This window comes from Vicia villosa, linkage group LG2, assembly GCF_029867415.1.
Source record: "Vicia villosa cultivar HV-30 ecotype Madison, WI linkage group LG2, Vvil1.0, whole genome shotgun sequence".
In the NCBI taxonomy this organism is placed as follows: Eukaryota; Viridiplantae; Streptophyta; class Magnoliopsida; order Fabales; family Fabaceae; genus Vicia; species Vicia villosa.
Window position 1 is genome coordinate 89,615,953 of NC_081181.1, and position 17,751 is coordinate 89,633,703.

General features: G+C 33.3%; 1 protein-coding gene and 2 non-coding genes across 3 annotated transcripts; all 3 read right to left on the reverse strand.

Moving 5' to 3' along the window:
• Positions 1–3,824: 3,824 nt before the first annotated feature.
• LOC131649557 (uncharacterized) lies at positions 3,825–4,628 on the reverse strand. Its single transcript, XM_058919316.1, has one exon. The coding sequence runs from the start codon at positions 4,626–4,628 to the stop codon at positions 3,825–3,827; it is 804 nt and encodes a 267-aa protein (XP_058775299.1).
• A 1,974-nt stretch (positions 4,629–6,602) lies between these two features.
• On the reverse strand, positions 6,603–6,677 carry LOC131654269 (small nucleolar RNA SNORD18). The gene has a single exon (XR_009299312.1). It is a non-coding gene; the product is annotated as a small nucleolar RNA SNORD18 (small nucleolar RNA).
• A 75-nt stretch (positions 6,678–6,752) lies between these two features.
• LOC131654440 (small nucleolar RNA Z199) lies at positions 6,753–6,838 on the reverse strand. The gene has a single exon (XR_009299478.1). It is a non-coding gene; the product is annotated as a small nucleolar RNA Z199 (small nucleolar RNA).
• Between the last annotated feature and the right edge of the window lie 10,913 nt (positions 6,839–17,751).

Here is a 17,751-nt window from a genome sequence, read left to right on the forward strand (position 1 = left end):
TGGTGCGATATCACCGCCATTCTATAGTTTATATTGTTTCGAGTTAAAGTTACTTTGGGTTTGGTTTGGTAAAAGATCATTCACAAGTTTAGTAGCAAAGATTAAAAATAGGAAAGTTCTAAGTTTAAAGAAAAGTATCAAGACTTGATTAAATCGACCTAAAATTGTATGTCTTCCTACAAACATGCGTATGAATTCGTTATTAACCAATACTTCACGTATCGTTCGTCTATACCGTTCGTTTCCGCAACGTTATAGCAAGATTTACCTTATTGTTCAACCAACGATTTCTCAACCGATTGAACAATACAAATAACATTTAAAAACCAATACAAAGTGATTATCAACCATTAATTCTATGTCTAGACTTAATGTTTGATAGATGATAGAGTTAGATCAAGATTGAAATATTGTATTTCACAAACATTTAAACCATAGAAATTCAAGAATAAACAAACTAGATCATCTATATCGATTAATAACTTGTTCATACACAATATTCATAAGAAAAACATACAAAAAGTAAGGAGGATTACATCAAAGCCTTGACACCAAAAGTGTTTAGCTATCCATAGACATGGTAGCTTGCACAAGAAGGAAGGAAGGAAGAATAGCAAGCATCAACGGTGATTTCTCGACGATCAATGCTCCGATTCTTCGATTCTATGTTGCTACAGTTGTATTAGGGTTTCTTGGCTCTCAAAATGGTCTAATTCAACCCAATTTCTGTTCTGTTCCTTAAATAGAAAAATAGAAAAACAGAAAAACGCAGACCGCGCTTAGCGCCATGAAGCCGGCTAAGCGCGCTATACCAAAAAAGTTAAACCGCCCAACCGCGCTAAGCGGGCTCTAGACCAGGCTTAGCGCGGGAGTTTCTGCCAGAACTTCCATCTTTTTCTCAAAATCGCGCTTAGCACGCTACTACCGTGCTTAGCGCGATACCTTTTTCCAGAATTCCTAGCTTTTGGTCTTGAAATGTCTTTTAATCATTTTCCATGGTTCAAGCTTCCATCTATCCAGCAAAACTACAAATTTCAACAAAAATTTCATAGATAAGAACTATTCGACGATAAAATAAATATACTAATATCTATACTAAATCAAAATGAAATAACTAATACTTTGCATATAAAGACTTGAAAGTTACCAAAAATTACCGTAAATATTAACACAATTTGGTAACTAACACAATACAAATCCAGAAATAAATCACAATTTCACCAAATAATTCACGACCAAATAAGTAAATAATTGAATAGAAATAAACTGGCGTTACACCAGGATCCTATGCATCGACCTCTACGAGGCAACAACGTTTGGAGGTAAAATAGCACAACATGCGTCAACCTCTAGGATCCTATGCATTGACCTTTACAAGTCAGTGAGGTCTGGAGGTAAAATGCACAACATACGTCAACCTCTGGCATGTTTTGCGTCGACCTCTAGAAGAAAATATTTTTTATGCATTGACCTCTAGCTTGCTATATGTTGACCTCCAGGCACCAGTAGCATTTTCAAAAGATTTTAATTTCTTGTTCAGTAGAGATCAACCTCCAAGAGCTATGCATCGACCTATGACATGCATGTTCACCCAAAAATATGTTTTTGACTTGTGAAATGATTTCACATGCATATGAATAAGTTTGGGATGACTATTGAAACATTTTCATGCGAGAATGCACCTTAGACTAAGAGAATACCGTCCAATACATTTTATTTCTAAAGACCTAGTTTTGACATCACTTAAAATAAACCATTAGACAAGATATGCACTCATTAGTTCTAAGTTTGTGAGACATGAAGTGGATCTAACCTAAAAGTGTATTGTCATTAAAAAGTGAGGATCTAACCTAAAATATTTCTTATATATAATAATCACTAACTTGTTCAACTGAATTAAATCTATGCAATAGAGTTGTATGACAATAATTATATTCTTGAAATCTACATGTTAAGAAAACAAGAATGTGATATTTTCAAAAGAGTTTATTTTATTTCACTTTATAATATTGATTGACATCATATTCATGATCATTTTAATTTTTGTTTTTGTTTTTACCACCAGTATCCATCCCACTAGATCGTTTAATCTGATTCGAGGGTTAGTTTTGATATCAAGTGGTTTCAATCTCCTTCCTATTACAATTACGGGGAATTGAATCGTGATCATCCCTACCAAGTCCATCGCTAATTACCACTAAATCAACTAACAATTAAGTGCATGATTTTATATAATTTTTATTAAGTGCATGATTTTATATTCTTAAATAGGACGGAAAAGAAAAGTACAATTAACTAATTTTTATATATTTTAGAGATAATAAGGCAAAATATTAGGGGGTCTTTGTTCAGTTGAGAGGAGGGAAATAGAATGATTTTTATCAGCGAGAGGAGAGGTGAATGATTTTAATTACAAACATATTTGATTTAAAATATAAAAAGGAGATTTTAATTACAAACATATTTAATCCACAGTAGAGAAGAAGAATTTTAAAATTAATTTACTTTTTTATACTTGTAATTTTAACATAAGAATATGATATTTTATCATTCAAAATTCATAATTCAAACAACTTCATTAACGGAATATAAATATTCAGTCAGAAAATTTCTTAAATTATTAGTAAAAACGTTAACGATAATATTATACAATTTTAAAAGATAATCAAATGCAACAAAGTCTATAGAAAATTATTACAAAAAAACTTCAAGAAAATTAAAAAGTGACATCAAAATTTAAAAAATAAAATAAAATAAACTTAAACACATTTAATGAAATATAACATGAAAATATAAAAATATAATAAATATAAGAGGAAGATAAATTTTATTTAAAATATAAATTTTAACATTTGAATAAATTAAATTTATATTTAAATAAATAAGGATTAATAAAAGTGAAAATAATGTTAATTTGGAAAAAGAGTAAAAAAATGAAAGTATTAATAATAATTGTAACATATGAGATTCATGCTTCAATTTTTTTCTTTTTTTTTCTTTCAAATTAACGCCATTTCTACTGATTAATGTTATTAATTTATTTAACTGCAAATTTAATTTAAATTAAATTATTAAATATTTATTTAGGATAAATTTTATCTTAGTTCTTTTATATTTCTTATATTCTTATATCTTCATCTTATTATTCAATAAATATGTTTAAATTTGTTTTATTTTATTTTTGAATTTTGATTTCATATTTTAATATTTTTTTTAATTTTATTATATGCATTTATCTTTTAAAATTGTATATTATTATACTTATATAATTATATTTTTACAAAATATTTTATAATATTTTAGTTGAGAATTTATATTTGATTAATTTAATGAATTTGTGTTTGAATATCATTATATTAACGGATTAAAATATCCATGTCAACTTATATCCAACATAAAGAGTAGCATTATTTTTTAATTACAAACACATTCTCTTTTGTTTTTCTTTAATATGAAGCGCAATATTGAACGAAAATATGAATGTTTTTAATGTATGCAAATTTGAGGGAAGTAGTAGTTTTGGAGATATCGACAAATTGTTATAATTGATTTGTTTCTTTGTTTAATTTTGTATTTATAAAATTTTGATTAATTGGTTTTAGGTCTATGAGACATGAAGTGGATCTAACCTAAAAGTGTATTGTCATTAAAACGTGTGGATCTAACCAAAAATATTTCTCATATCTAGTAATCACTAACTTTCCTCAATTGAATTAAATTTATGCAATAAAGTTGTACGACATTAATTTTATTTGTTGAAATCTGCATATTAAGAGAAAGAGAATGTGAGTTTTTTTTTTTTTTTTTTTTTTACAAAAACAAAACTAGCTCATTTCATTATTGATAAGTAACGCAATACAAGGAGGAACATTATGCATAGAACTACGCCTAGCCCAAGAATTGACCGCCTTTACAAGAGAGTGGGCAACCATATTCGCTTGGCGTTTAACAAACTTAACCTCAAAGTTTTGAAAAGAAGATAAAAGCAATCTAATAGAACTGATAACATGATGAAACTCGGATCTACCTGAAGCATTGGAATGCAAAGCCGTAACCACATTAAGAGAATCACTTTCAAAAATAATGCGATCGAGATGAAGAGCAATAGAATCTTGGATAGCCTCTTTAAGAGCCATAGCCTCAGCTTCGAGAATAGAGAGCTTTCTAGAATCCCAAGCCACACCTGCATGGATAAAGTTACCACCAGTACCTCGAACACACCAACCTCTATTAGTCGTTCCCAACAGTGAGTTAAATCCGGCGTCGACGTTACATTTAACCCAACCCTCCTCAGGAGGAGACCAAGTTAAAGCATGATGAAGATTATTATTGTTACTCGGTACCTGCTGGATATTAAACCATTCCTGCCAACGATGAAAAGCAAGCCAACCTAGACGGGAAGCTTCCTCCTTCTCATTGTTCCAAACCATATCGTTCCTATTTTTCCACAGAGCCTCTACCATAACCGCTACGCGACCTGCAACCCTCCTATCCTCACTGGAACAAATATCAAAGATAACCGACCGAACATCCGACACCTCTTGAGTTCTAGATTCTATAACAGAACCCAAACCTGCCGCCCTCCAACTAGTGATCGACTCCGCACACCCAAAGAATATGCCAATCATCTTCTATGGACAATTCACAAATCGGACACTCTTCCACACAAGGAACATGATGATGCCGAAGTCTTTTCCGAGTGGGTAAGCAATTTTTTAAAGAATGTGAGTTTTTTAAAAGAGTTTGTTTTATTTCAAATCATTAAGAATTTCGTTGATTTAATTTAATCAAGAGGAGGGAAAGAGTTTGTTTTATTTCAATTAAGAGTTTTGTTTTAAAAGATGTTAAGTGAAAGGGAGAAATTTAATTACATATATATTTGATTCAAGATATAAAATAATAAAGAATTTTAATGACAAACATGTTTGTTTCACAAGAAGAGGAAGAATATTTTAAAACTATTTTTTTTTTTTAACTTTAACAATATTTATTATGCATAACTCAAATACGAATTCATTAACAAAATATAATAATATTTATCAATTATCATTGATGATTCATACTCATATTTATCATTTATAATTCAAACACATATAGTACTTATTAACAAAATATTCAATTAGAGAAATATCATAAAATATTTTATAAAAACATAACAATGATAATATACAATTTTAAAAGATAATCAAGTACGATAAAGTGTAAAAAAATTATTATAATGAAAACTGAGATAGTTAAAAAATGACATCAAAATTAAAAAAATATAATATAATAAATTTAAACATATTTGATGAATAAAAAATGAAAAATATAAGAATACAATAAAAATAAAAGATAAAATTTATTCAAAATAAAAATTCTAACATTTTAATAAATTGTTTATATTTAAATAAAGGAAAAAATGAATATGCACTGACAATATAAAATATTTTTATATTATCAACCAATGTTGATTATGACAGAATGAATAAAACTATTTTACACTGTCAGTGCATACTCATTAAACCCTTAAATAAATAAGGGTAAATAAAAGTGAAAATGATGTGAAAAAAGTGTAAACATGTTGTAAAATATAAGATCGATTTATGCCATTAACTAACATTTAACCACACAAAAGAGAAAACTTTTTTATTATTTTCAAAAAGAAAAATTATGATTTAAAAAAATTGAGGTTAAATCATATTGTAACATTCCTCCAGAGGGATCAAAATTCCTCATAAAATGATTTTTAACCTCAATTCTTTCAATCATCTTCTTTGTTTCTCTTTGATGGCTAAAAATTTGCTTTTTCATGACACAATCTCATATTTCACAACAATGCTTCCACTTTTTCACTTTTTTTTTTCTATATAAAAAAAAATCAACTTCATTTTCATTCTTATTTACCCTTATTTTTTATTTAAATATAATTTTAATTTATTAAAGAATTTAATTGAAATACACTGATGGTGTAAAGAATTTTTACAACTAATCGTTAATTTATTAAAAGTGTTTGACTTTTATTTTAATTTTTTAAAAGTAATACAATTGAGTGGTTGGGATGCATTGATAGTGTAAAAAGTTTTACACTGACAGTACATAACAATTAAACTCTTTATTAAAAGAATTTAATTGACATGCACCAACAGTGTAAAATTTTTTTACACTGTCAATCAATCACAACCATTGATAAGTATAAAAGATTTGACTCTTATTTTAACTTCTTTTAAAGTAATACAATTGGATGATCAGGATCTAATGATGGTGTAAAAAAATTTACACACTGACAGTGTATATCAATTAAACTCTTATTAAAATGTTAAAAGTTCTATTTTAAACTAATTATATCTTCCTCTTATTATATTTGTTTGATTTTAATTTCACTTTTTAATTATCTTTTTCCTTTACAATAGTTATCTTCAAATTTTTTTTATACTCAATCATCTATTTAACGCAAGCAAAAGTTAAACTTCACCTAGTTCTAAAAGGAATTAAGAAATAATGACATCAATCATTAATAAAAGTTTTGCAAAAATTATAAATTATAATATTAATAACTGTACAAAATAATATAAAATCAAAATCAAAATCAAAATAATACAAAATGAAAATTGAACGCAATAGAGATCAGAAGTTGGTAAGATTTATCGGTCACAGTAATTCAGAAACACGGACCAATGTTAACCTCATCATATCTCTTGTATTTCAATTCAAAACCCTAATCTTAATTGATGAATGAAGGAAATAAAAGCAGATGGAAAATTTAATGGTTATATCATCAGAGAAATAAATGATAAGAATCATGGAAATAAATCCAATCATATTGTTGCAGTTATTTTGTTTTTCTCATCATATGATGTGATAGATAAAAGGAATGGGAATCGAAAAAAATATTGAAAAGATCTATGGCAGAAAGTGGTACCTATATATGATTCACATGAGTAAATACTCCATATCAAAAGAAAAACAACGTTAATAAATAAAGGCAGCGAGAATCAAAAAATAGACTGAAGAGATGTATGGAGAGACGTGATAGTGAGGTGGGTGATGATCAAGCATGCGGCGCCTATTTATATTGACATGGTGAGTGGAGTGCACCAACGGATATAAACCTAAAATTCAAAGGAAGCCGTGTAGTGGGCCTCAACCCAAAACTTTATTTATTGGGCCTTCCTTTCATTTTTTTTTGGAAATTTCTCATTCTACTTCTATACCTTCTCAGGCACCTCTGGCGAAATTCCATTTTATTTCTAGAATTCGAAAATATATCTCCAAACACACCATATTTCATTTTTTAGAGGTGTTTTCGGAGATGCATCTTTGAACGCATCACATTTCGACGCGTTTTCGGATATGCATCTCCGAAACATTTTCATATTGCTTTTTTTAACAATTTGAAAACGCATTTCCAAATTATGCAGAACCAGAAGGATAAATTAATTTGGCATAATCAATACCATTGAAATTTAAAATTAATTAAATCGATAAAAGCAAGCAGCGGTAAAATGTTGAATAGATATATTATATATGTATTGAATCGTATAAAATTTACATTATGCACGACAATAAATACAAAAAATGGTTCGACTACATTCTAAAATATACCGAAAGAATTATCACCTCTTAAATCTAAAACTGGTTCTTTCTTCGACTTCTCCCTATTTGATTCTTTTTCAATCTCCGTCAACTTCGTGAATTGTTCCATTCTTTCCAAAAAGTGATCCGGCCAACTTTCCGCCTCATTTGTGGAATGTGTCGTCCACTCCACTAACGTATACGGAATAGGACACTCCGATTTCAAATAAACCCGAACAAAATGGAGCGATCTAATATACCCAATACAAATGATGCGGTCGGATGGGTCTTGAGGTGGGCGACTCTGAAGTGGGAAAAATGTCTTCGAAAAATCATATCTATTCAGATCGATACACGTTGTGTCATATGCACTTGCTATCAGATGGCCCATTTCAGGGAAGCACGTCCACTTTTCAGGTGGTGCGGAACCGGTAACACATGGAACAAGAGCATTGTGAATTTTATTGAATCCTTCCTTATTCCCGTATAGTTGTGTGTAAGCTTCCCTATGCACTGTCAACTCCGAAATAAGTGTTTGTCGCATAAGAGTGTGACTTTCTTCTCCTTTACCAAGTAAATCACACACGATCTGAAACCCACAATTACCATCACCCCCACATCTACGATTCTTTCAATGTGTTTGTGCATGAAAACCGACATCTCATCAATGCGAATAATTTGTGGTGGAATTGGTTCTTTCTTACTCGAAGGTGTACGAGGTGGTTTGGAAATGCGAGCTCCCTTAAAAACATTTTTCTTTTTTGGATTTTGGGGTTGGATAATCCGTGAAATATGAATGAACAACTTCATGGTAAGACGGAGTCCGCTTTGTTGAACTGTCAACTTGTGTAGTTTTCACCTTTTTTGGGGCACCCTTGGTTTTTATCGGTTGCGAATGAGGTTTCTAATCAGTGGTTTTTGGAAAGGAGATTTTCCGGAGTTGTTCTTTAATGTGCAATCTCATAGTGTCATCCACTTTAGAAAATCTATCCATGATCACTTCCAACTCGGTTGCGATGGTTATACTTGATGTACCGTCTTTAGAAGGACCGTAGTCATCAAATCAGAGTCTTTTCCAACGAGTGTAGACCTCGTCCATATGTATGGGGATATTAAGCTTCATTTTTTAGACAAGATACAAGCGCATGAAAGCCCGTAAGTTTTTCTAATTGTACAACCACACTTCGAACTATTCGGCCCCATTGTCTCCACATGCTTCACTTCATAAAAGATAAAATTCAATCCCGCTTAGGATATGTTAAGAACCAATTGATAGTATAGCATGTTATCTTTGAAACGGTGTTCTTCCACAGTTATGCTCTGACCAAAAGAGGTTTGAATTTCATTATGTTGGTTTTGAAGCATTTGGTTCCCTGTGTCCTAATCTCTTCACAAAACTCCCTTGCTATCACCCAACCATTTCTTCAACATTGCATGTGCTTATTCGACTCTATTAGTTGTCGTGTTTCCCAAATGTCTAACCCGGTTCGTCCAAGCACACACTACTTTCTCTTTTACCTGCTCAAGAATAGTGGATTCCACGTATTTATGAAATTTTGGATACTTGAAACATAAGCTCCTGAAATGTATAGAATTCTCAACATACAACTCTTCTGTAGAAGAATTTATAATATTCGTCCATGCATCCATTATCTTCTCCAACACGACACTAGATTTGACCATGTTTCCTTCTTCATCCTTGATTTCGTTTGTGCCAACTGCATGTTTGAGTTTGGATCTCACATTTTTGTTACATGATACCAACAGAGTAATGCATAGGATGTAAGAAACACACTACCAACCGCATTCATAAGGGCGTTATCTCGGTCGATTACAATGACACTAGGCATATTTTGTGGATCCTTCAACAAACTCTTACATATGTCCAACGCCCATGTAACATTGTCTTCTTTCTCACATTCGAGAAATGCATATCCAACCGAAAATATCTTCTTCATAAAAGTGACACCAACAATTTTTAGAATAGGAAGCCAATACTTATTTGTATTGTACGTTGAATCATTTATAAGTGAAGGTGGCGAAAAACACAAGAAAGGGGGGTTTGAATTTGGTTTTTAATAATTTTCCCTTTCTTTAATTTCTTATGTGGAAGCATAGGGAGCTCATGTTTATCAAAAGCTTTCCATTCTGATTTATTATAAGCTTAATATTTTTCAGAAGGGTTAAGCTTTCTTAAAAATGAAGTCTTGTTATAGCTTATCACTAAGTGATGATCTAAATTATATAAACAGAAGCAAATAACACACGATATATCCTGGTTCACTTGAGAAATTCTCAATTTAGTCCAGTCCACCCTTCCGAGGTGATTTTGCCTTAAACTCAAGGTCTTAATCCACTATAACCAAACTAATCACAATTGCACGGGCAATCGCCGATGACTCACAACCTTGCACGGGCAATCGCCAATGACTCACAACCTTGCACGGGCAACCTCTGGTGTCTGTGGACCTCCGATTTTTTAATCCCGGGCCATACCTCTGTTCTGTAGAGATACGTGAACTGACTCTTTTTTATCGCTTAATGCTTTCGCATTTTTGAAAATTCACAGAGTCGCCACCGACCTTTTATTTTATCCAATTAAGGAAAGGTTTATAAAAGAAACAGAAAAAAGACCTTTAAGAAATTCTGGGTAAGGGGGTAGGTTATACAAAGGGAAGGTGTTAGCACCCTTTGTATCCATGGTTATCCATGGGCTCTTAAGTTTGCTTAGCTCACTTGTTTTTCGATCACTTTTCAATTGCTCTGAAATTGCTCATATGTGGTTTCAAATACCTTTGTAATTTGAATTTTGTAATGATCCGTGTGTGGATGTATACAAAATGCTTGTTTATCTTTCGAAAGATGTTTTGAAAAGAACGTTAACTTTGTAATAACCCGTGTTTGGATGTATACAAAGTATTGTCTTTTTTGAAAGTTTTGAAAAATCAACAGTGTATGAGAATTTTGTTTGTTTTGATTTGAGCAAGCAAACTAGGAGGTCTACCCTGAGTTGTAAGGTCTTTATCCTATTTCCTTTAAAAATCTATCCTTTTACCGGATATAAAAGCAAGGTTCGATTTTGTACTCAAAACAGTGGAATTTTGACTTTGATTTTGAAAGGAATGAGAAGGGATTACCTGAAGAGGTGCAAGTGTGATTGTGATTGGATTCAGATATTTATCTTTGAAGTTAGTGATCTAACGGTTCAATTTTATCTTTGACATACACGCAGTTTATATGTGCTGGAAATTAAAATGCGGAAATGTAAAGTGCGGAAAGTAAATCTACGCTATTACATCGATTGTGCAGGAAACGTAAACTAGCCTATTTACATGAATTTGACATCCTATACATTTATCTAGGAATTTAAATTGCAAAAAATAAAAGGCATGTTTTTGGATTTTTTATGATTTATTTTAATTATAATTAATGCATGATTAATTAAATTAAAATGAAGAAAAAGATGAAAATTGATTTAAATCTAGAAATTAAGTTTAAAAAATGTACAAAATATTTGTTAATTAATTTTAAAACAAAACTAATTTTTTTGGAATTTTTGAAATTGATTGGAAATTGATTAAGCTAATTAATACATAATTATACAAATAATTATACAAATAATTAAAACTTAAAAAGAAAATTATTCAAAATATGTACAAAATTAGTTTATAGTATATGAACAATATTTAGCACAAGGAACAATTTTTTTAGGATTTTTTGATTGGTTAGAATAATTAAAAAGCAAATATATAAATATATACTAATTAATTATGTAAAATATTGAAATTTTGAAGAAAAATAAAATATTTTTATTTCATAAAATAGTATATTATTTTAGAAGTATAAAAATATTTTTTGTTTATTTTTTGGATTTTTAAAACTATTTTTAATTAATTTAACAAAGAAATTAAAATAAAATAGAAAATAAAATAGAAAATAAAAGGATACTGATCCTGTATGGAAATTAAATGAGGGAGTATGATATGCGTGCGTGTTCTGAGGCGTTGGATGAGTTGATGGATGGATCAGAAGGCCCAGATGGTGAGGGACCATAGCACGTGGAACACCTGCAAAACACTGAATTCCAAGTCAGTTTAAAAAAAACACGCGCGCGCCTCCCAGCGAATCAGAGGGCGCCACGCATCATCTTCAACCTTCAGATGGGTTTTTACACCGTTCATTTGCAGGTGGTGTAAAAAACCCAATCTTTTACACCTGGTAATAATAGCGAATACAAGCAAACGTGAGTATAAATTTGGCGCGATAGTATGGTTGAGTTCGTATTGTTCATGCGAACTCAATGGTACTATTCAGAACCTGTAATTTTGCCTAATTTAGAAAACCCTAATTTTGGGATGAAGAACCCTAAAATGGTGGTTTCGTGTATACGCATCTAAAACTTAATTAAAGCTCCAGAAATGATCTACACCTCAAACCAAACTCAATAGTATGTCTACATCTTGTTAAACATGTGTGAATAGCCAGATACGAATTGATTTTAGTTTGAACAATTTTTGACCTGTGTAGCTCGATTCAGTGAGCTTCAAGGCTTGTAATTGATTGAGATAGTTTCAGTGATGTTCAAGGAAGGTGTATGAATGCTTAGTTTGTATTGAAATGAGCAGAAATTACAAATTCGAATTTGAGTTTTCTTTGAATTTTTTCAAGTGATTACAAAGGTGTTATGCTTAGCTTTGCTTCTGAACTTGTCTCTCTTTTGTTGCTGAACTAAGATAGCTTATTTATAAGCCATGTGTGCTTAGAATTGAAGCTAATATGTAGCTAGTTGCCTTTGTTGAAATCTTGCATTCTTTAATATTAAAAAAGCTTGAATTCTTGACCAAGTCACCTTGCCTTCAATGCACCTGCCTTGCCCTTTACTTCTCTGCAGAAAGATGAAGATTCTTTGGGGTGAGTCATGCTTGATTTGTAAGCTACCATTTATCCATGCATTTTCCTTTTAATTTTAATCTTAAAGTTAGATAAAATCATGCAAAAATGGATAAAAAAAGGTATGGGATTAGTCTTGGTCGTGGGAGGCCCATAGTAACATGGAAATGATGCTTGAATGCTGAAAACTTGGCCCCATTTGGAAAAAATGCCATTTTGAACAATGTTGATTTCATGTATTTTCCCAAAATTTAGCCAACTTCAACAAGGTGTAAATCCTTCAATTTTTGTCATATGAAGGAGATCTTGCACTTTTTGGAAACCTCAAAGAGTCCTCTAACCAATGCCTTTGGTCTCATGTCAAAATGATTTTTGAAGCTCCTTGTGTGTCCTTTTGAAAAAAGTGTCTTTTTGTTGACTTTGAAAATGACCTGTAATGTCTTTGATCATATTTTTCAAATGGTGAATCCAATGACCATGGGATCAATGGCATTTGAAAGATAATTGAATTTCCTTCAAAACAAGCTTTGGTTTGAATTTTTTGGATGAAGGATGAGAGAGTTATGATCAGTCAAAGTTGAGTTGACTTTTCAGGCAAAAACCCTAATTTTGAATCTTAGGGTTTTGTTGATTTTTGATCTTTCCTTGATGAATTATGATCATCCAATGATCAAATGATGAATCCTTTGACAAAATATGGACTTTGACAAAAAAATTCATTTTTGACTGTCTGTTGACTTTTTTGGTCAAACGGGTCGTCTGTTGACTGTTTGAGCTGCTGACGGTGCGTCTGAGTGAATTGAAGTTTGAAAATTTGTATGATGGTACTTTGAGATATATGGATGTGTATGAAATCCATTTGAGCTCTCAAAAACTTGTTGCTCCTGTAAAAACAAGAAAAACCCTGATTAGAGACTGTTTGTGTAGGAGACAATTAAGCGTACCTGATTTTTGTGCAGTGTTGAGTCTCTGCTAATCGCGTGATATTCAGAAGACTTCTAGCACAAAAGATCTTGGAATTTTGAATTGTGAAAGATTGATTTGATTGATGGTACAAAACACTGAGAATTGTACTGCCAGCAGTTTGGCTGTCGACTGACTGTTCAGGTAGCAGTTAGATTTGAAAGAAAGTGTATGATAGTGTTGGAAAAAAGAGAGATTTGATTTTTGAAAAAGAGATTTGAAAAGATTTTTGCAAATAATGGAATATAGTACAAAAATTAGTGGGAAACAAAAGATAATAATAATCTACTTGTTACCAGTACAGTCTGAGTTTCCTGATTCTGCGCCTGCAAAAAGATTTAACTCTGTACCAATTGTGTTAGTACCATTTATCTGTAAATAAATAAATAGCATGTGTGAAGTAATAAACAGTATTTGGTGTTTGCGTAAGAATAAATTCAACTGCAAGCCAAATTACTGTATAAGAAAAATTCTAAAAACTAAGTATTTCATATGTCAGGATATTTGTTGAAATAAAAATCCATGATTATATGAGACCCTTAATTTTCAGATTGGAGTTTTCTTGAAAAATATGTGGGCAAATTTTGGGGTATAACAGTTGCCCCTATTCAATCTTCTTAAACCTGAAGAGATTGTCTGAAATCTGAAGGTAGAAGATGATTGAATATTTAGATGCCCTGAAAATTTGCACTTACCTTGATCAGAAGAGATGTTGGAAGTTGCATTTGAATGTCGTCTGCGAAATGTTGTTGGCAGATTGAAACATTACCTGAGATGGGCTTTCAGATGCCACCTGGTAAATGGGTTGAGGGTTTGTTCATCAGAATGAATCCATTGATTATATCTTGATGAAGGATTTGAAAGTCTTTGTGTTGACTGTTTCGGAACCGTCCAAGGTTACCGCTTTAAGTCTTGGAAGATAATCGTTACGGAACTTGTCCAAAGTTTTTCCGATTTAGATTTTGGAAGTTGATCATTGTGGAACCGTCTGAGGTATCGCTTTAGATCTGCAATGTTAGATCGTTTTGGAACCGCCTGAGGTATCGCTTTAGATCTGCAATGTTAGATCGTTTTGGAACCGTCTGAGGTATCGCTTTAGATCTGCAATGTTAGATCGTTCTGGAACCGTCTGAGGTATCGCTTTAGATCTGCAATATTAGATCGTTTTGGAACCGCCTGAGGTATCGCTTTAGATCTGTGATGTCTGTTTTTGAGTTGGTGAGTGATCAGAATGAATCTTTGGCTTGATTATATCTGAGAGAACCGTTCATGGAATTCAGGTGAACACTGCATGTGATTGAGAACATCTTTGTTGAAGATATCTGCCTACCTGAAAAATCAAGTTAGTGATATGCAATGTTTATGATGCATGTAAATGTGAGATATTCCCGGAGAAATATGCATGTTATGTTGTGCATGATGTATGATGTATGATGCATGATGTATGATGTATGAATATGAATATGTGAATGTATGAATGTGATGTGATGTCAAGCTTCTAATTGGAAAAATAAATTCCCACTAGTCAGCTGGACATGAATGTATTGTGATCGTTGATGATCTTTTGTCTTGCTTGAGTACCCTCGTCTGGGGAAATTCTTTGAGAACCCGGGTATCCCGTTGAAGGATCTTTGACTACTGCTTGGGGAACCAAAGGTAACTGGAAGTTCTGATGCCCTTTCAAATGGGAATGAGGAAGATGCATAATCCTCCGATGCACTATCTGACCAAGTCCGGGTGCGGGGATCACACCTTCTGAAGATAGTAATCTGGAACAAACCTGCTGGGGAATAAGACTTCTTTTGAAGAGAAAATCTTTTTGAGGAATTTGCTGAGAAATGCGTTTCTCTTGGTGATTTCCTTCTGATGGAATGATGTCCAGATGATCGGGACATTTCCTGAATGCCATTCCTGTTTTTCCTGGTAAACATCAATCATATTCAAATGCATATGTTCATTCAAAATTATCATTGGGACGCTTACGTATTTAAACAGAAAAAATGAAAATAGTGATTTTTGAAAGAGCTGTATTGAAAAGAGCCATGATAGGCGGGTTAGCACAGGGAGACAACAATCCTAGAAGTAGGAAACTGTCAGAAAGTTTTGAAAAATATTTATGAAGATAAATAGCTATGTGAAAATGATCCAGTCAAGTTTCAACTCTGCTATTGCCAATCTGTCTTCGAGCATCTCATCCCTCACTTGTTGGAAGAAAGTGATTAGACTGATCGGTGTCTTTGAGGTGTTGAATCTTGATGGTGAGTAGGCAGCTGAACGGAACACAGTTGTATGCTTCATTCCCTAACTTTTGCCTAGGCCGCCCTTTCAGGTTTTCAGCCTACCGGGATAATATTTGTTTAGTCTCTAATTTTTGCCTGGACCGCCCTTTCGGGTTTTCAATCCACCGAGACGCTCATTTTTGCCTAAGTTGCCCTTTCAGGTTTTCAACTTAGCGAGCTGTTTTTTTTTTCTTTAAGAGAAGTATTTTTTGACTATGTCAGCATTCACAGGGTGTGGGAAATCCTCGCCATCCATGGTGGTAAGCAACATGGCGCCGCCGGAGAATATTTTCTTGATTATGAATGGTCCCTCGTAGGTGGGAGTCCATTTGCCTCTGGGATCACCTTGTGGTAAGATGATGCGTTTGACAACCAAGCCACCAGTTTGGTATGCTTGACTTTTGACTTTTTTGTTGAAGGCTTTGATCATACGCTTTTGGTATAGCTGACCATGACAAATAGCTGCGAGCCTTTTCTCATCAATCAAGTTTATCTGGTCCAACCGTGTTTGAATCCAATCGTCTTCGTCTAGATTGGCTTCTTTCATAATCCTTAGGGAAGGAATCTGAATTTCAATTGGAAGAACTGCCTCCATACCATAGACTAAGGAAAATGGAGTTGCCCCTGTTGAAGTACGCGCAGATGTGCGATAACCATGAAGAGCAAAAGGCAACATCTCATGCCAGTCTTTGTAGGTTACTGTCATTTTTTGTATGATTTTCTTGATGTTCTTGTTGGCAGCTTCCACCGCGCCGTTCATCTTTGGTCGATATGGAGAAGAATTATGATGTTTGATCTTGAACTGTGTGCAAAGTTCAGTAATCATTCTGTTGTTTAGATTTGTGCCATTGTCCGTGATAATCCGTTCAGGGATGCCATACCGACAAATGAGATTGTATTTGATGAACCGGGCCACCACATTTTTGGTGACAGAAGCAAATGAAGCTGCTTCTACCCACTTTGTGAAGTAGTCAATAGCGACCAGGATAAAGCGATGTCCGTTGGAGGCAGTAGGTTTGATTTCTCCAATCATATCAATACCCCACATTGCAAAAGGCCAAGGAGCCGTCAGGACGCTTAATGGAACTGGAGGTACATGTACTTTGTCAGCGTATATCTGGCATTTGTGACATGTTCGGGAGTGATGATGGCAGTCTGTTTCCATGGTAGACCAGTAATAACCTGCTCTAAGGATCTTTTTAGCCATTGTATGTCCACTGGAATGAGTACCGAAGGTACCATTGTGTATTTCTTCCATGATTTGTTCCGCTTCCTTCTTGTTTACACAGCGAAGTAAAGTCGAGTCATGGTTGCGTTTGTATAGGGTTCCATTGCTTAGGAAGAATTTGGCAGCAAACCTCCTTAGAAATTTTCTGTCATTAATGGATGCCCCTTCAGGGTACTCCTGAGCTTCGAGATATCTTTTTACTTCATGGAACCATGGTTTTTCCTCGGTTCCTTCGGTATTGATCTCATTGCAATAGGATGGTTCATCTTGCCTGTAGATGGTGATCATAGGCGCCTCGTTGTCCCACCTGACTTTGAACATGGATGACATGGTAGCTAAAGCATCAGCTAGTTGATTTTCCTCGCGTGGGATGTGTTCGAAAGTGATTTCTTCGAAGTAAAGAATCAAACTCAGCACATATTCTTTGTAAGGAATTAGATTCGGGTGCTTCGTGTCCCATTCCCCTTTGACTTGGTAGATTACCAAGGCCGAGTCTCCGTAGACTTCCAGGAATTTGATTCTTAGATCGATTGCAGCTTTAAGACCCAGAATACATGCTTCGTATTCGGCTATATTGTTAGTGCAATTGAAGCATAACCTGGCAGTGAACGGTGTGTAACTTCCTGCGGGGGAAATGATCACAGCTCCGATGCCATTGCCAAGTGCATTAGAAGCTCCGTCAAAAACCATAGTCCACCGGGATCCTGGCTCGGATCCTTCTTCTGGTCCTGGTTGTTTGTAGTCATTGACTAGCATAATGTCTTCGTCTGGGAAGTCAAAGTTCAATGCTTGATAATCATCTACTGCTTGATGAGCCAGATGATCAGCTACCACACT

Bases quoted from the DNA above. Each gene is read 5' to 3' on its own strand.
- LOC131649557 (XM_058919316.1), bottom strand. From the start codon at position 4,628: ATGATTGGCATATTCTTTGGGTGTGCGGAGTCGATCACTAGTTGGAGG.